The 20,620-nt window shown below is 41.0% G+C and overlaps 1 protein-coding gene across 1 annotated transcript; it reads left to right on the forward strand.

The window, feature by feature from the left end:
• Positions 1 to 728: 728 nt before the first annotated feature.
• Positions 729 to 4,174, forward strand: UPK3A (uroplakin 3A). The gene is given in 7 exon segments (XM_071739939.1): positions 729 to 732; positions 1,115 to 1,246; positions 1,249 to 1,379; positions 1,382 to 1,397; positions 2,113 to 2,220; positions 2,683 to 2,806; positions 3,667 to 4,174. Coding segments are annotated over 7 exon segments (603 nt in total). The 3' UTR covers positions 3,755 to 4,174.
• The last annotated feature ends 16,446 nt before the right edge of the window (positions 4,175 to 20,620 follow it).

Below are 20,620 nucleotides of genomic sequence, written 5' to 3' on the forward strand. Positions count from 1 at the left end.
GTCTGGTAACTGCAGTGGTAGTGGATCAAGGGTTGGACTTGATGATCTCTGAGGTCCCTTCCAACCCAGCCAATTCTATGATTCTATGATTCTAAGGCAAGTAGATGCAGGCTTGTTACTTGGCAGACAGGGAGGAATTTTGTTTGGATGTGTCTCTGGTCTGGAGAGAAGCACACTGACTCACCCTTGAATGCCTCCTGGAGAAGAGAGAAGGGAAACTGAAGAAAAATTAATTTTCTTAACACCTTATGTGCAGCTTTGCTTATAAGGAAAGGTGTGAGCATACTACAAAGCTCAACATTGCAGGAACTCTGCTCCATGAGCACAGCAGCTTCCAAGCAGATCCCAGTGTGCCACAGCTTTGGAAAAACTGTATTTCCTTTGCTGCTGTTGGCACTGAACAGCTGGAGGGGGCTGGAAAATAACCCCCTGTTGCATAGTTTGGCAACATGTTTTGGGTCTTGTGCCTTGGCTTTGCAGCAGGAAAGGGTTGAGAGCTGGAACTGAGCTTCCAAACTATGTTGTGGGGCTGGGTGCTGATCAATGTTTTGTTTGAAGCTGTGAGGACTTTGAAACATTCTGTAGTATGGTGTCTGGAAGCAGTGACATGCCTGGCTGGCCAGAAATGGAGATACTGCATTTGTTCAGGCAGCTGCTGATCTGCATCCCGTGGGGTCTGGGAGAGCAGCTCCTGTGTGACCAGAGCTCTAAGGGTTTCTGTTCAGGATATGGGTGAGTTGTGATTCTATAGGAACTCTGCCTTGGCTATCAAATCTGAAGTGGCAGGATCTAGTGGATGTCTATTGGCATCATGTATGGCATGGGGGAAGAGCAGCCTTTGCCACCCTTCTCCCTACTACATCAGATATTCCTGGGTAAAGAAAATTTTAGGATAGATGCTACTAATAAGTATTGTCCCGAGATATGCTGTGGATCCTTCACAGTTTCTGAGGGAGGGGAGTAAAGAGCTACATCAACAAATAAGGAGGAAGAGGTAGGATCACAGCCAAATTAGTAGCAGATTTTTCGTTTCCTTTTTCAATGTTTTGGGGTAGAAGAGTAAGTTGCTATGTAAATACAAGGTGAACAGAAGGGGCTGTCCTATTTTTAACAGCCTTGTCAAAAATCATCTGTTCTGCAGCAAGTGTGATAAGCTCCCTGGTGACTGACAACAACAGCAAACCACTCAACAGCAAGTTCCAACAAACAAAGGGGGAACAGCTTGGACCTTACAAAGCTGCCTTGTTCAAGTGCCCAACTGTGCATCACCTTCCAAGCTTGCTGATGTAGGAGATGTCAACAAAGTTTCTGATGTCCTGAAACAAAACCTCTTCAGAGTTTGGGATGATGGGACATGTTTGTACCACCCAAACTTCCTAGAGCTGTCTGTAACCCAGATGTGGACCTGGTGCTGCTTGTTTTATTTTTATGGGATTCTGTGGAATCAAGGTTCTCTTTGGTCTCCATCTTCAGGATGCCCCCATATCTGACTGGAGATTTCACACTGAAGGTCAAGTGGCCTGCAGACTTGTCTGATCCCTATTGCTGGGGGAATTTGACCTTAATTCAGGCACCCTGACAGCTGTTACCTGAAATGCTTGTTTTGGTGTTGCCAGCTATTCAGAAGCAAAAATGGCAGTCACCTATCTGCTGCAGAGACATAATATGCTTCTGACAAAAATCCTATGGGCTCTTAGTTTTGCAATTCACATTATTGTGGAATGGAAATACAATTTCTTTGCCAAATCTGATGTTGGTCTGTTTCTTCAAGTGTGCTCCTCTATCAGGGAAAGAGCAAAAGATCTCTATTGTTGGACAAAATCTTTTACTTCTATAGAGAAATCTAAACTACTTTTTGTCCTAAATAATGAGGCTCTTCACAGCAGGGAATAGCAAGCTGGGAAAAACTGCTGTTAGAAAGCTGTCAAGAACAAAGTGCAAACTGTGCATGACATAGCATAGAATGCTTTTCCACTATTAATCCTATTTGTTCTATGTAAGGTCTCTGGAAACAGTTACCTTTGATTGTCTCCACCTTTGACAAAATCTGAAGTCTCACCAACTAATTTAGTAGCTTGAACATGATAGTAAGGAAGGTCTAATTTTAAATACTTTATTTCCCACTTATTTCCCACAGGTTTAAATACGTGTTGGTAGATATTACTGAAGGTGTAATGAAAGGCCAGACTCTTTGGTCTGATCCAGTCACAACCAGAAGAGGTAACTCTGGCTTTGCTCAGGTCTTCTGAGTAGCTGTGCTTGCCTTAGGACACTACTGCTCTACAAGCAACATCTAGTTCTTTTCTAAAATCTTAAACAATTTTGTCAGCTTTTCAGTATTGGAGTAGCAGAGCTAAGTATGGAATAAATATCCACTTCTTTTGTGTACTTCAATTAAAGATAAATTTGTGCATGTGGTTGCAGATTTGATTCATGACATGGTATCTGGTGCTGTTGACAATTCTCAGTAATACAGATATTTGTCAAACTGGCTACTCTGCTGAGGAAAGCTTATAAACTCTAAATGCTGACACTGAGCCTTAAAGTTATTTCTCATAAATCATCTAATACTTCAGGTACAGAAATAATCAGTTTGCCTCTCCTAAATCACCAGCTTTCTCTTATTTAGCAGGGGTGTTTATGGTCAACAGAGCATAGGAACATTCTTTCCATGTTTTCTAGTTGAACTTCCTATGAAAATTGATACCTGGCCTGGTCACAGAAGTGCTGGCATGATTGTCATTACATCAGTACTTCTGTTTCTTCTGCTTGCTGGCCTTTTTACATCTGTGTTTTCTGTTATCATGTAAGTACTGCAGCACCTTCCTACTTCCAGTAAGAGTACCCAGCCCCTCAGTCATCACACTTCTTCCTTGTGGCCCCAAGCCTTTGTTGCTGGTCTTGTTTCAGATGACAGACCAGATGGTGTTTTCCAAATTTTGAAGCTGGCAAAGGGAAAAGACTACTTTATCCCTAAGATCAGCAGATCTTGTTATTATTACACAGCCATAAACTTACCAGCAGCCAGACTTCAGTAAGGACTATAGGGGAAAAACCCCAAACAGTAGAGTTGCACATACTTAATGCCTGTGTATTCTTCCATTTTGCAGCTTTCCATCTATTCAGGAGTTTGGAAACTGGTTAAAGAGTGCAGGCGTTTGTAAAGATTACATAATGTCCCAATTAATGCCTTTGTTTTAATTTATTTGCCTCCTCCCCAGGAGAAATAAGTTACCCCTTTGAATTAACAAATGAGGCTTTGCTGGAGCTGTATAACTGAACTAGTCTATAAATATTCCTCAGTCTTCCATGCCTCCTGCCCTGGAAAGTCAATGGAGCCAAATTGATTCCTAAATTGAACTTTTGAGGGAATGAACTAAATGTTATAAATGGTGGGTATCAGGGCAGCTAACACCAACTTCTTTCATTCACTTGAAAATTATGCAAGTGCTCTGTATTCAGTCAGCTCTGCCAGGCTCTCCTGGATTAAAGATGTGGAAAGCAAAAACTGAATTGCAATTGATTATTTAAAAAAAAAAAAAAAAATCTATGGGCTCCTCTCATGCTAAGTAAGTTAAGTAGCAATCAGCCTTTGCAAAATGTTGTAACAGGAGGCTCCACTCAGTCTCTACCAGATTTTAATAAAGCCTTTCATTTGCCCACCAGGGGATCGGAAGATTCCTCTGCAGAGAAAAGGCCCATGTCTCAGACTATTCAACAAAGTGAACCAAGACCACAGTTAAGCTCTGAATGAACAACCTGTTTCAAGTCAAGGGTAAAAATGCAACTGAATTACTACGTGTGATAGATTTACAGGACTGTCCCTTCAACTAAATGCTATTCCAAAAGACTCTACCCATATGCAACCTGGAAACTGCAGATGATCAGAGCAGATGAAATAAGGACAGCACTTTGTCTTGCAGTACATGATACCCTGTCTTGTCCAGCTGAGATTTGATTGTTTATTGCCTTGCATAGCACAAATCAAATGACTGGATTGAAGGAAGAATCTTCACAAAGATACTTCAGCTCCAGTGGTATGATCAGAGGTTGTCCAATATATACATCTTATCTGGGGTAAGCATTACTGGGGTAAACACTACCTCTGGTCTCCTGCTCACCATCAGATGAACGTGATGTAGCCACTTGTGTCTCAGCCTTTCTCTGCAGCAGCTGATCAGGAATTAAAGAAAAACAAGCTGCTTTAGAAAAAAGATGTTCTCTGAGAAAACTAGGGATTTAAAAGGTAGACAACAGGGAACTATTTGCTGCTTCCTTAGGATTTAGTGACTATTTTGTGTCATAAGGATTTCCCTTTTTCCTCTCCTTCCCTAAAAGAAAGCAAGAAAATTTCACATGTTCCTTGCGTAGCAGAGAAATTATGATCACGTATATTTAAATACCCTCAAGCAGACCTGCAGGGATGAAAACTAACAAAATTGCTTCAAAGAAGGTCTGTTCTTTCTGACTTCTGTATAATTTGTTGGTGGGCTATAAAGGGGAGATACTGCTTTAGGGGGAAATAGGATATTCACTGTTGCCAGGTTAAGCTTCATTTCTGATTCTTACCCCAGGCAGCAGCAAGCCAGCACTCTTCACATCTTAGTATGCAGGTTGGTGAAGTTTTTCTGAGCTGATTCTCTTCCTTCATTTCACAATCTCAGTTGGTGATTAGAAGTAACTTTTGCCCCAAGTTTGAGCTATGTACTGCTTTTTTCCATTGATGCCAACTTCCATATGGCTTTGTCTCTATCAAAGACTTAAGGAAGATCCTTATACCTTATACCTCTTGACTACACAGAAGCAACTGTCCTATTGTAGCAAGCACTTAACCTGTGATAAGCACAGAGCCACCATTAGTTTTTTGATGCTTTCCTAGTTTACCAGAAAATTACTGGTAAAAAAAGCTGTGACACACAAACCCCCCCCCATAACTAAGTTTTTCATTAAAGGCCTACATGTAAGAAAAAGTATTGCGTTAAAGAGTACATCCATCAGCATATTCTCTTTTCTTTTTTTGTATTTTTCTTCTTTGCTTCTGTGTAATATCTGTCCTTGTCTCCCATGATGCCAACTCAACAGCATTAGAGCTTTCTCTCAGCTGATGGATAAACTGGACTACTTCCCCCACTGGGCCTTGGAACCACAGAATTGTCATGGTTGTAAAAGACCTGTAAGATCACTGTGTCCAACCACCCACCCAGGAAAACACACCATGCCACTAGAGCATGGCCTGAAGTGTCTCATCTACACTGGTTTTAAATCCCTTCAGGGATGGTGACTCCACCACTCCATGGGGCAGCCCATTCCAGCACCTGACTACTCTTTCAGTGAAGAAATTCTTCCTCAGGTCTAGTCTAAACCTCACCTGGTGCAATTTACAGGCCATTTCCTCAGTCCTATTTTTATTTACTTGGGAGAAGAGGCCAACACCCACCTCCCTACATCCTCCTTTCAGGTAGCTGAAGAGAGCAATAAGGTCCCCTCTCAGCCTCCTCTTCTCCAACCTAAACAATCCCAGTTCCCTCAGCCTCTCCTCATAGGACCAGTTCTCTAGACCCTTCACCAGCTTGGTTGCTCTTCTCCAGACACACTCAAGAAACTCAATGTCCTCATTTTAGTGAGGGAATGGGAAGGGTTTCTCAGTTTAGACAACGTTTGTAGGTGTCCTTTTGTTATTTCAGCAGTAGTATCTAACAGTTAGAATTTATACCATAATATACACCAAATTGCTATTTAGGAATTTGTTAAAAGAATATGTTGTAACAGAGCAATGGAAATCTAGAGGATGAGGAAACAGCAATACTTAGTTTATATTCTGTAGCAATACTTACACAGCTAGTTCTGTGTGGGTCTGTATAGACAGCTGCATTAGAAAGTAGAATTTATTTTCATTGAAAATAATTCCTTGTAAGAGAAGGAATGCATTACAGACTTCACATGCAACCAAATTCTAAGAAACTAGATCTAAATTATTTCTACTGATGTCAAATTAACTAGCAAGCTGAAAACTAAATTTTAGCACATATTTTAAAAGTAACTTGTATAATTGTTTTCATGGTTGCTTCTGATGTTAGTAATAATACTCAATTAATTCAATTATCCCAGATACATCCAACCAAAAGGCAGTTGGGTCTTTCAAAATGCATAATGATAGCATACCCACTGAAGAATGCAAAAGGAGTGAGATGCCATCATTTGTGACTAAAAAAAAATATTTAAAAAAATTGTAATTTCCTAATAATTATATTTGGCCTACACAGAGGAACTTCTTTCTTCTGAGTAAGCTTGGCAAAAGCACATGCTGCTACATAACCATTTTCCCTAGTTGGAGCAGAATTCAGTAGTAGAGTTCTGAAGGTTTAAAAGCATTAGTAGTCGTTTTCCCATGATAAAAGAAAGTAAAAAGGAAGGCTGTGTACAGTCCCAGCTACATTAACAGGCTGAAGGCTAAAAGAGTGTACAGTCGTATTAAGGGTGTGGCATACAGCTTTGCTATTTCTGTTTACAGGCATTAATTCCAATTAATAGTTTTAATGGTGAGAGTTTTAATATGTTTTAATATGTATAATAGTTTTAATATGAGAAAGAAAGGGGTGGTGTTAAATTCCTGAAGTCTGATCATTTTTAGAGTAGTGTTTTGTTTCCTCATTTATCCACAAGCCAGTATTCATAAACAGGATCTGTGACGTTTCAGTACTGCATTTAATCATACAGTGCTTTCTGGTTAAAACAAGGCACCAGCTGAATTCACCTAGTCTCTCTACTGTTTTTTTTTAATATATATTTTTAAATAGCTTTTGTATCATGACTTTGGAAAATGACATATATGTTCTTCAAAACACTGTAGATTCTTTCTGAATGAAAGGAGTTATTTAAATATAAAGGACTGTTATTTCCTTAAGAACACGAGTAAATCTGGGACAGATTCTGTCCCACACTTGCCAGTATAATCCAAGCCAAATCCATTGAAGCCTGACTGTTTTCTCTGCATTTACACAAGCACAGCTTAGCAGCAGATTTTATTCAGGACTGAAGCCCTTTCTCAGGAAACATCCCCACTGAGATTTGCCTAAGATCTGAAAGTTTATACACAGTTGGAATCCGTTTATCAATATACTCTTCCTCCCACGTCCCCTCCCACCTCCCCCCCCTGGCATCAGCACAACTGGCCAGAGCCCAGCTCGAGCTCAGGACTGGTCTGATGGAAGAACATCTCTCTGCAGCCTCACTGAAATGGTGGCTCTGCTCTTGGCAGCAGGATAACCCCAGTGTTTGTCTCAATTTTGGCTCAGAGGGAGGAATTCTCAGCTTAAATGTCAGTAGATTCCTGCATTACTGATAGCACATGAAGTAATTACGAGGAACATGATGGAGCTAAGGCTACACATTCATGTATCACTTTTAAACACCATTTTAATGAAAAGTTTCAGCCTGAACCTAGCTTTAAGCATGTGAGCATCAAAAAAAGACTCTTCAATAAGCAGAAAGCTCCAAAAATATATTGGTTTAATCTGAAATGTGTTTTCACAAGAGAAAAAAGGAACATGAAAAGTGTCAGTGAACATCAAAGCACTGTCCAAGTAGTTTGGTTTTGGTTTTTTTTTTTCTTGTTTTTTTGTTTTTGCAGGGGGAGGCAGAAATAATTTCCTAACCAGCTGAAATAGAGTTGTTATGCACATCTTTCAGTAGATTTCTGTCCATCATGTATTTGCATGGAAAATAATTTTCTCTGATTTGACAGGCTGAGAGAGTTGGGGTTGTTCAGCCTGGAGACAAGAAAACTCTGGGGAGACCTCATAGTGGCCTTCCAGTACCTGAAGGGGACCTACATGGAACCTGGGGGTGGGTTTACAAGGGTGTGCAGGGATAGCATGAGGGGCAACAGTCTTAAACTAGAACAGGGGAGATTTAGGTTAGACATTAGGAAGAAGTTTGTTACTATGAGGATGGTAAAACACTAGAACAAGTTGCCCAGAATGTTGGTGGAGGCCTCATCCCAGGAGACATTTAAGGTCAGGCTTAATGGGACTCTGGGCAACCTGATCTAGTTGAACACATCCCTGCTCACTGCTAGGGACTAGATGACCTTTAAAGGTTTCTTTCAACCCAGTGCATTCTGTGATCCTATGTTGTCCCTTATTTCCAACATTGCCTTTCTGTCCGCTGATGAACAAAACCATAGCACCTAGAATGATTATTTCTTATGTCAATCGTAATCCCCAAAAATATTGCCAAAAGCATTCACCCTCTCTTTTCAGTTTATACCCAACCATCAAGGCAGCAGTAGATACTATTTTCTTTGAAAATAGCAGGATGTGAAGAGTTGCAACTTTCTTTGTCTTATCTACACAGGGTTGCTCAAAGCCCCATCCAGCCTGGCTTTTAACACCTCATAGGACCGTGTATGTCTAAACACAAACAGATCATTACCTCAGAGCTGATCCAAAGCCTACTGCATTCATACAGAAAAACATTCTGTGCCATGCAGTGAACTTAATTAAAATCTTTCCTGTTTTTATCTTTTAGGAAATTAAATTTTTCCAATAATTAAGAATTGGTTAAAGTCAGTGACTGGTGATTACTTTCATAAAATGACTATCGGAGTGCATGACAACCCACAATAAGAAAGAAAAAATAATAGAACTGTAGCTGTAGTTCTCAGCTAACCCATACTGAGAAGGATGCTCTTCTAGCATATGCCAGGGGAGAAGGAGCTCTGCATCACTCCATAAAATGTGCTGATCAATTTAAAAGCAATAAATGTAATGTGAATTTCGCTTAAATCTGAAATATATTTACAATTATCTGTTAGCAAAGTTGTCGTATCTACTGATGCATTTATTCACAATTTACTATTTCACTACTCTCAAATTCTCACTAGGCAGTCACAATTTTATTCGAAAAATGCACAATAATCTGCTTTTTATGGTCTTGATAAATTATGTTCAGGCTTTCACACATGAGTTCTTTCCCTACCTCTAAATTCAGTTTTCCTTTTTTCCTCTCCTATTTTGTCCATTGCTTTGAGCATCAAATAAAAATGAATGATATTCATAAGTAAAAGATAACCACAAATATTTCCTGACTCAAACTGCAATAAACACTGAATCTTGGTTGAAAGGAAGACTATTCCTTAATAAAAACAAGAAAAAAAAAATCCCATCACATTATTTTATGGTAAAGGTGAATTATTAAAGAAGTCAAAGCCATATCATAAAAAATTTAATAAGAATTTTTTTAGTACTTTTTGTATGCTTACCAAATTCCAACAGACCTTGTCAATACTTGAGTTACACCTACTCAAATTACATGTAGGCCTACATTGAAGTGGGCTATGATATATAGATATATATTTTATTATTTTTTTTTAATCCTAGGAATGTGTATTTACAAGCAAAAGCCCTTGTGTGGACAGAACTGCATATTCACACTGTGGGTAACTCCAGTCAGTACACTAGGAAGCACCCTTGCTATGTGTGAGAGAGTCTAGGAGTATTTAGGAAAACAGTGACTGAAAAACAGATTTGAGAAGTACTGTATCCCAGCTGGTAGCATCTGTCACAGCAGAAAGCTTGGCAAAGGCATGGGTGAGGCAGAAGTTGGCTGTTACTACAAATCTGGACTATAGATACATTTTTAAAACATTATAGAGATCACCTAAATTCTCCTACAGTGCAGTCAAACCACAGGTCATGAATCAGTTTTAGCCACCTATGACAAGTCTTGATGCTGCCTTCTACTTGATAAAGACTGCCTGAAGATTAACCCTGGTGTGCCCAGATAACTTATTTTCTTGATGGTGAAGGGAGGTATGGTCATCCAAAGCCAAAGGTCCAACTGACACTCATAGCACAGATCTGGAACTACAGGAGTGGTGCTACCTATGGATGGCAAAGTTTTCCCCACACATCACATGAGAAACATGGCCCACTCTGGTGCACAAATATGCATTATAGAGACTGCAAGGAGAAGGATGCATTCTCTACTTCTGAGACTCACCCAGCACTCAGGTGTGGCAGACCTGAGGGCAGTGATTTGGACACCACAGATCCCCATGGGCCTGGGATGCCTGCACCAAGAGATGGAGGCAGTGTGTTGCCTGCTGGATCCCTGCTCTGTGCATTAGGAACCTGGGCACCTGCTCTGGGTATTGTGTCTGCTGCCAGAAAGCAGGTATTTTGCTGGTGCTCAACACACCAGGGCAGGGCCATCTCAGTGGTTCTTACTCTGGTTAAAAACTCAACCTGAGCTCCTGTTCAAAAGCTTTGTCATTTAACCTGCCACAATTAGAATATGTGACTGTACTTGAAAAAGGGCAAAGCTGATGAAAAGAGAAGGCTTTCACAGAAGGCAAACAGGTACAGGGCACAACAACAAAAAGAAAAGGCAACAAAAAATGGCCCAACCAACAAACAAAACTTATGGTAAGCTAACCAGATTATTATAGACAGGAATGTATATGTAATAACATAAAGAAAACTTCTTCCATGAGGGGGTCAAACACTAGGATAGGCATCCAGAGAACTTGTGGATTCTCCATCCTTGGACATATTCAAAACTTGACCATGAGCAATCTGACATATTTCTGCTTTGCACTATGGACTAGACAACCTCCGGAGATCACTCCAACCTAAATATAATTATATTACACTGTTTACATGTTCATATATATACACTGGGAGCCAAGCATGCATTAGTTTTGTAACACAGAAATAGATTATCAACAAATGCACAATGGTATGGTTAAAAATAAATATGGCATCAACAGAATAGATAAGCTATGCAGTTGAGTTGCCACACATATGAACAGTAATACAGAGTGCGTCCTTCAAACAACTGTTCTCACAGCATGTGAGGTATTACTTTCTCAGAAGACCATCTGACAGATGCTTCAGCTGCAGGGCATTATGCCAAGCAATGCTTAAAATTTCCTAGAAGGTATAAAGAATTTTGCAGAGAGTTCATCTCTAAAGGGAGTTATTTCTGCTTGAGTACACAGGTGTGCTTCCTATGAGCTACTAAGGTGCACAGGATATTGAGAGTTGAACTACTTTTGTATATTCTGTTGCATTGTGCAGCATTCAAGAGATCCTCTTCTGTAAAAACAAGAGCTCATTGTGCTATCTGTTCTGCAAACAAAGAGCAAACCTGGCTTATAGTGTAGGATGGCCCAGTGCTGCTTTGTTTGGTACCAGAGAATCTGTTCCATTCAACAGAGGAAAGCTCTATATCCCATACCTGAAAAAGACTGATTTTTGCAGACTGATGTACTTTTATACGCTGGCTTGTTAGTATGGAATTAAATAATGTAAATGGAATGTGATATTCCCCTTATATTACTCAAGATACTTCACCCTGGGATGAAAAATATGTTTGCTTGAAGGTAAACATCTATATAATAGCTTATATTACTTTAAGGACAAATATTCCTTCTTTACTCCTCTGCTGTGTTAGAAACCTGTGGTACTGTTCATATTGCTCATTGCCTGGCACGTTCCCAATGTTATGCACCATTTTCTAAGAAATGAAGTGTTTAGGTCACTGTTTCCAAAGACTTATCAACACTCAGAACTGAATCATCTGTAGCTGAACCGGTGTATATTGTCTCAGTTACAAAGATCCCTGGGCCCTCATCCTACAAGTCCTGGATTTGTGCCTAGAGAAGCAGTGGGTTCTGGGAGAATTTTAAAACCACTTCTGAGCTGTTGGACAACAGACAAGTTTACTTGGTTGTTGGGTAACGAAGTAAAATTTATAATGCATTTAAGTAACAAGAAAAACTAAGAAGGAGACATTTAAATTTCTTTTATACTGGTAGTGTTCTAGTTTTATTTGGTAAGTTATATCCCACATCAGCTTCCTGCATTACCTGTACCACACTTGCTCAGGTACTGCAGAAGCACACATATTTTCAGTACACACTGAATATTATTACAGATCATCTGAAAATAGGCATCAAGAAAAATAACTTACTCTTTCTTTCTGGCAAGTTTCTTCACAAGCAACCTGGAATTTTTACCATGATTGCATTCTGTGGGCTTTTTATAATAGCACTGATAATAACATATATGTTTAAGTTTTCTTAAAACTTAAATTCTGGCTGACATTTTGCAATCGGATAAAAAGTACTTCAGAAAACAGATTTAAACAACTCAGCATTTTCTAAGGGAAAGGCTGAGGAAAACTGTTTCATTTGTCCCTTTTCTTTCCCCTTGTGTGCTTCTAGCATGCCAGTATTTTCTGCCAGGAACTTGAAACTTCATTTGAGAGAGTAAGGGAGGGGGAAAAGCAGAGCATATGTACAGAGTAGGAATTGCCTTCTCCTCATAAAAGTAAACAATAACAAGCTAAACTATATTTAAATGAATTTATATGGGGAGAGGGTTCAGCAAGGCCCTAATAAGTCCTGCTAGTCTACACTCCCGCCTTCTAACCTTGCTCTTGCCTTTCTAGTGACCCCTCTCTAAAACACAGAATCACACAATGTTTAGGTTGGAAGAGACCTCCAAGTTCATTCAGTCCAACCTTTGACCAACACCATAGTCAACTACTAAACCATGTCCCTAAGGACCAGGTCCAAATGCCTTTTAAATGCCTCCAGGAATGGTGACTCCACCACTGTCCTGGCCAGGCCATTCCAAAGCCTGAGAACCCTCTCAGTGAAAAAATGTTTCCTAACATCCAGCCTAAATCTCCCCTGGTGCAGCTTCCATCCATTCCCTCTGGTCCTGTCACAGTTTACTAAGGAGCAGAGGCTGTTTCCGTCCTTGCTCCAACCTCCCTTGAGGCAGCTGAAGAGAGGGATAAGGTCTCCTCTCAGCCTCCTCTTCTCCAGACTGAACAACCCCACCTCCCTCAGCTGCTCCTCACAGGACTTGTGTGTGCTCCAGGCCCTTCAGGAGCTTCATTGCCCTTCTCTGGACACGCTCCAGCACTTCTGCGTCCCTCTTATAGTGAGGTGCCCAGAACTGAACAAGGTACTCAAGGTGTGGCCTCATCAGAGCTGAGTACAGAGGGATGATCACCTCCCTGTTCCTGCTGGCCACACTGTTCCAATACAAGCCAGGATGCCATTGGCCTTCTTGGCTACCTGCACACACTGCTGACTCATGTTTAGTCGACTGTCAACCAATACCCCCAGGTCCCTTTCCAGCTTACAGCTTTCTAACCACACTTCCCCAGGCCTGTAGCTTACCATGGGGTTGTCATGACCCAGGTGCAAGACCTGGCATTTGGTTTTGTTAAACCTCATGCAATTAACCTTGGCCCATTGGTCCAACCAGGTCCCGCTGTAAGGTTTCCCTACCCTCCAGCAGAACAACACAGACACCTAGTTTGGTGTCACCTGCAAACAGGCAAAGAAGAGCCACCTGGAGACACCAGAGGGGCAGCAATGGCTGCCAGTGGTCTTATGGACATCATCTCTTGCTGGACCCAACAAATTCAGCAGCCTGGTGGAGCTGATGGCGAGGCAGACCCTGCCTTGCTGCCCTCTGTGGCCTCCATGCCTGGCTGCCATGTACCAAACTTCCACCTGGCAGTGTCAGGGTAGCAGGGGGAGGAAGGGGCTCATATTCTGGTGTTTGGGATAAAACAGGGTTGAATACACAGATATCTCTTGGAGAAGTGGGGGTAGAACAGAACTCAGGGGCTGCAGGGGAGGCTTGAAGGGCTGCAGGGAAGGTGGGAAGGAGATGGCTGAGGCAAGGTGAGGCTGCCATGGCTGTGCGTGGGGAAGATGGCTCCAGAGGAGCACAGATATCCTGGAGGCAGGATGGGTGGGGTGTGGGTGTTGGATCTTGGGCCAACCTGTAGAGAAATGGTGAGGGGGCTAATCTCGTAACATGCAGTTTTTTCCACTAAGAAAATAAAAACCTCCCAGCTACGTACTGCTCCCTACCTTGCTGAGGCAGCTCGGTCCATCCTGAGAGGAGTTCTCCTGAGTGCAGGCAGGAGACCTGTGAAGGCTGAGCCCGGTCCCCAAGACGCTGCTGCTAGGTGTGTCCAGCAGGCAGGGCAGGCAAGCTCCAGACAGATAAATCCCCCAGAACTGTGTGACCAGGCAGAGCCCCTAAGGGTATGGCTGCCCTGGGAGAAAGCTTAGGGCTGCTGTGTCCACCCCCAGCTACAGCTTCCAGCTGGGAGGCAGTGGCTGCCAACAGCCAAGCCCCACCAGGGCAGATTGGTCTCTCTTAAGCTAGGAGCTTAAGCCCATCTTTATTTTTCAGCTTGATCACCTGAAGAAATAAGGTGACTACAGCCATGCCAGCTCTTGAGTCTGCTGTGCACCTCCAGCCAAATTCTGGTGAAGTGTGGTGATCTCAAAGATAATTAAGACTCCGCTTAATTAGCAGCCATGCCAGCAGCTGGGTAGAAGAGATATGTGCCCTGCTACAGGGAAGGCAGAAAGACACTGTTGCCTCTCCCTTGGAAGGAAAAACAGTTTATTTTCACTCGGTGAATCAAAAAGGCTTTTTTTCCCAGAGCTTCGCTGCCCTGTGAGCTGCAGTGGTAGCTGATTTCATTTGCCCAGCTCCCTGTGCTATGGACCAGGGTTTGCTGGTGGATGTTTGTGCGGGGGTTTGGATGGCTCATGAGCTGTCCCCACAGAGCCTGTCAGACCTCCCTCCCCAGCTGAGGCCATGGTGATGATGGCCTGGGTGCAGTGAACGCTGCCCTGTTAGACTGTGAGGCTGTTCAGGGTTGTGAGAGCCCAGCTCCTCCTGCAGCAGGTGTCCCTGAGCCTCCTCTGGTTGCCCACCACGAGTGGGTTGTGGGTGGGTGAGGGTGCCCCACTTCAGGAGTACAGGCTGCCCTTCCCTGCAATGGTTGCTCAAGGGCTGAGGTTATACCTGTCAAGATTTCTGAGGGATGATCTTCAGCTACCTGACTGAAGAAGAGGAAGGAAACCATTTGGTTTAAATGTCACAAGGGAAAAAGTATGCAAGAGGAGAGGAAAGGATGGGGGTTGTACAGCCTGGCAAAACTGGGACTGCGTGGCAAAACTGTGCCGAAGGGAAGGATGGAAAGTGATTGTGAATGGGATTTATGGAGCAAACAGACCAGAATTAGGCAACAGGAAGAAAAGGGGGCTGAAATGTATTGTGTAGTGTAGTGAAATGAGGCAATCAGGTGTTGCTAATTACAAGGTGGGAGGTTTGAGCTTGTGTTAAGCCCACCTGTGCCCAATTAGTGCTTACCCCAGCTGCCCATGAGCAGGATTGGGGGGCCAATAAAAGGTGAGCTTCTGAATGGGTGCTCAGCTCACTCTCGAGCAGTCAGAGGAGGAGGTTACCTGAGTCTGGAACAGAAGCACTGAACAAGGCCAGCCAAGTCTAAAGGCAGCAAAATCGGAGCACTGTTTGTGTACCTTGGCATGAACGCCTGTTTGACTTTGAAGCGCCATGCCCCAAGAAAGGTTTGTCTGCTACAGTGTAGGATGGGAAGATACAGTTAACCGAGGGGATAGAGAGGGGATAGTTAGATCTAGTTGACTGTACATTAAATAGAAGGGTGGACTCTGTGACTGTGAGGGAAGCAGATGCCAGACTGAGCCTGGAAAAGAAAAAAGTCTGAAAGGGAGCCAAGATGCTCAAGGAATGGGGGGCTGTACAGCACAAAGAGCCAGAAAAAGGACAAAGTAGGAGTGCACATCATTGTGCAAAGGAAGGACAAGAGCAGTGTATAAGGGGATAAGGGATAAGGAGAGAGGAAACTAAACATGGCCTGGCAAAGAAACTATATTGATTGTATTAAAAATCAATTACTCTCACAATGAGATTATGGCTGGCTGGGTGAAGAAATCAAGATTAGAACAGGAAGAATGAGAAGGGAAGGAACAAAGGATCAACTTGTGATGGTGGCAGGACCCTAAGAGACTACCAAGGAAGGAAGGTGGTGCTGTGTGCATAAAGTTGGAAATACAAAATACTTCCCTGCAAACCTGAACAGGAGTCTAGGGTTCCTAATCTCATCATTCCTCTGTTTTGTCTGGTTCTGTGGAACTCACTGGGAAAGAGCTCCACCTTTCACAAGTATCTCTGTATTTAAGGCATGTTAACTTTTCTCCTATTATCAGTTCCTTTTTTCGTTTAAGTGACAAAGGTCCTGGAATTGCTTCTGAAGTCTCTGGTCCTAAAAACATAGAATGGAATTTTGTCTGTTTGTCTTCCATTAACCTTAAACTTACAACAACTTTGGGTTTTTTTATTCTGTAGAATACAAGACCTTCATATTATAACATTTTAAGCATTTATAGGTCACATAATATTCAAGTAGTTAAAGCTAAGGCCTGAATACTTTGCTATGATAATCCTGTCTCATTGTCACTTTTCTGTGAAACAGTGTCAATGTGTTTCTGCATGAAGGCACAGATTCTCAAATGAAAGAACAGAAGGTAAGTGTCTAAATATCTATATTGTATCTGTATAATATCAACTATCAGCTGGGATCTGTAATCTTTCTTGGAATGATAGCATACATTGTAGAAAAATGCTTTGTTACGATATGCATTAAATGAAATCTGTAACTGAAATGTCATGCCAAAAATCAGATATGATACACAACATGGTTCTCATCTGTTGCTGATACTAATCCAAGCAGCTGGACTGGATGCAAAAAGCTTTGCTGCTTGAGTAAGATTTCATTTGGCTTCCATCCCTGGGATTAAGTGCTACCTACATTTGCAGCTTCTCCTGCAGACTTGGTCCTGACCTCACAGGAATTACAATTACAGATAACCTCAGCTATTCCCTCTACTCAGGAGTTAGGCACAAATATTTAAGCTGCACAAGAGATTGTATTACTACCCACCTCAAAGCAAAGGTTTGTTTGCTAAAAAGAACATGAGATCTGCACATAATTATGCAGACAGTTCCCCAGTACATCAGACCACCAGTCTGATTGGCCACCACTGCACAGGGTGATGGGGTTCCTGTCCTCAGGGCTCCTTTTTGCTTAGTTCAAGAGAAGTCAAAGATCTTAAACAATGCTTCTCTGTTGCACTTCAGCACTACAGGCTACACCCACTTTGATACCTCTTTGTATTCTACCCTGTTGTTTTTTTAAGCTTGCTAAAGATATGCCTAGGTAGAAGAAGTAGCCATTGGTCCACAAAAGTCCAAACAGTTAAAAAAACAAAACAACAAACAACCCTCATTACTTTATATTGCTTCTTATATTTTCTAACAGAGCAGCGTAACACCACTAGTGTTGTCCTGATTTTATGAATATTTGTTTCTGCAACTATTTCTGCAAACATTTTCAAAATCTGGTATTTGACAACGAAAAAAGATCTTTATACCAGCTCACCTACAAGTTCTTAAAATGATATTTGAAAGGTTCATTTCTCTGACCTAGCTGTTTTTGTTTTTTTTTTTTTTTAACCAAGCAGCAACATATTCAAGCAAAATTTTAGAGTTGTCAACTTCCTGTCTGGCTTTCTCTCTGCCCATCTGTTACAGTAAAATGCTTGATTTTTATCCATCCCTTCTAGTCTCTGTAATGCTTCATTTTCTTTTACCTTTTTTCTCTTTTTCTTTTTTTTAAATCTTGTACCGTCTTCTCTTTGGTTTTGTTTTTGCTACTTTTGTGCTTGTCTTTCGCAATGGCTTTTCTCCCTTCCCCACTGCTTCCCAAGTTTTTGCCATTCAGCACAGATAAGGGCCTTGTGAAAGAACTTTTTTTTTTTTTGTCAGAAAGTTACAAAAGACAACTTATTTAATCAAAGGAGATTCCAGTCAATCCCACTCCTTAGTTTCTCAAAGCAAACTCATGTATTCAGACTTCATTATAAGCAGTTCAAACTAAATTCAAGGTCAGAAAGCATTCAGCTAACAGAATTAATTCCCTCCAATTTTTCCCACATGTGACAAGACAGAAATGATTACACTCTGAATGATGCTAATGCTACTGGACTCTAGAAAACACACTTTAATTATAAGAATTAATGTATTATTTATCCAATAATTGTTAATTTAGTTTTTATTGGATTAATTTGTTATTTGGGAGGAGTGAGGCCATGGTAAATGGATTGACCAGGTTGTGTTCCCTTCTATAACAGAGCATGCCATAAAATTATATCCATGCATTTTGTTCTGTATTCAGTGTAGAGTCAAACCTGTTACTAAAGCCTTTCACTAGTAAAGCTTATACTGCTATTCAAAAGAGACCTCAAAAGAAAAAAATTCACAAGAAGCTGTAGCTTACCATCTCTTCCCCATCTCACTGAAAGCTCAGGACAGGAGCAGCAAATTGTGTGTAGTGAGGAACAGTGACTCTGATTCAGCCAGTGTCAAAGAGGTAGGTGCAAGGTGACACAGAACTTGCATGAAGCTGTGCTCTCCTAAGTAGAAGCTGACTGTAAGAGACTGTGTGGGCATCCACCACAGAAAATGTGCACTTGGCAGCTTTAAAATAAGCTCAGGGTACACCTGCAGTCACATACAGAATTATTTTACAGATCATGCCACTCTCCAGGGCTTATTCACAGATGGTGCTAGAAGTAAAAATTAAAAGGTTGTCTTTGAAAAATAATCTCTGTATCTAGCCATAGGTTAAACTCTAAGTGAACTGACACTGGCTTTTGAAAACATACTTAGAATTTCTGATAGTATCTTTCTTCCTGAGAGCATTTTATAATTTATCCTGTTTACAAAGATGACAAACTAGTAAGATCCAGTCAGTTCTGAGGTAGAAAAAAAAGGAATCACTGGCAAGAAAGTAACTAGCAGTTCCATTGTGCATGTAGAAGGAATTTTATCTCAATCAACAGGGGCAAATTGGCTTCCTGCTATGAAAAAAAATTAAGACATGTTAGTGGGTTTCTTAACGATACCTTTCAGCAAGCTCAATAAACTTTCATTATGAGTTTTCCTCATTTTCTTTCAAACCAGCAGGTTCTGGCATAATGTAAACAAGGATTTACTTTATCACAATTTATGATACATCAAGAATTCACAAACAAATGAACATTACATCTCAGTGCATAAAACACAGCTGAATAATCAGACACATTGCCTCTTCCAGCCAAAACCAACCAGCTGCATTTCTTATCCTAATTACATCACTTTGAACAGCATTTCCAAAGTCTGCAAGAAAGCTCAAAATAAACAATTGAAACAACATATTCTTTAGTAAAATTGGATAAGCATATGAATTTATTATGTTAAGAGAGATAAATCTTTGGTTGAATCAAGGGATAAGCTTCTGTAGTTGTTCTATTTAAAATGTGTTTTACCTCTCACGTTTTCTCAGTCCTAGCAACAGTGCTTGCCTTTCTTTGTTGCTCCTGTAGGAAATTCCTTCTCATTTCAAAGCTTACAGGTTTCCACACACTTTCAACAGCATCCTCTTCTCACCATAACTTTTGCTACTGAACTTTATGCCAATTTTCTTTCATCAGTGTTTGCTTGTCTCTCTCATACAGTTTGAATAATAGCAAAGAAATATAATGAAAAATTAGATTTGGAACACTAAAATAAGCTTCCTTTTCATTGTATTTATATGGCTACTTTTGGATCATACTGGATTGAAAAATATTTGATATTCTTTGTCCTTACTGAATTCCCAAGCCCCTTGCAAAGGAATCCAGAGTTATGTAATTTATTATTGTTGTGAGCACTGTTGAGGCTTTTAAATAAGAGTTATTGTAGCCTAAGGACATAAAAGGAGCAAGACTTAGGGGAAAAGGTAATAACATTTATCAGATGAAGTGATTCAGACTGAAAAATGGAAAAGCTTTCAAGGACTTTCTTCACAAATATTTCCTTTCATATTACTTTTTAAATTATTGTTGAACAAAGGAGAACAGTAGGTATTTTGAATCTACAGGATGTGTATGACCTTGAGTCTCAAGATCAGGCAAATATTTAGCAAGTCTTTGTGACTCCTATCCACAGCTCACAAAATATTCTAAGATATTCAGCAAATTATTTGCTAATACATTCCAATGGTATTACAGTGTAGTAGCAAATGGGATTCCAAGCTGGATTTCCCACATAGTTACTGGGGTTTAGAGAGCAGAATATCACCTGGTTCCTTTAAAACACATGACCTTCACCTTTATGGTAACTGAAGCCTAAATATCAGCACATCAGAATACTTTGCTAACTGACTGCCAGCAGCAAAGGGTGAAAGGTGAAGAGTTAGAATCTTCTCTAACTCAACCAAACTTCAATTTTCAGGTGAGGCTGTAGTTCCAGACTCTCTTCTCCCTCCCTGTTCTCTCTGATCCTATCTTCCTTGCCACTCTCCATATCATTCTTCAAATGTCTGTTAAGCCTTTCTAGGGACATTGTTACACAGTGATATTAAAAAAAAATGACAAAGTGAGAAGTGATGTCCAGGGAATATTACACAGGCAGTTCACAGGGACACAATGTCCTTAGGTAAATTGAAAGTTAGTGAAGTCAGTGTGGCCAACAGAGCAATTCTTGCCAAAAGTAACATGGGATATGGAGTAAAAACAGTGGGTTTATATGTCATCTGCCAAACTGGCCATCCTCGCCACAATTTTTCCTAGAAACTATAGCAGACTATCAATTCAACACTGACATTTAACAACCAAAAGAGAATGCTCAGATCTATCAGTTAAGCTATGAATCCCGATTGTCCCCAA

The sequence above is a fragment of the Heliangelus exortis genome, chromosome 1, assembly GCF_036169615.1.
Source record: "Heliangelus exortis chromosome 1, bHelExo1.hap1, whole genome shotgun sequence".
Classification (NCBI taxonomy): Eukaryota; Metazoa; Chordata; class Aves; order Apodiformes; family Trochilidae; genus Heliangelus; species Heliangelus exortis.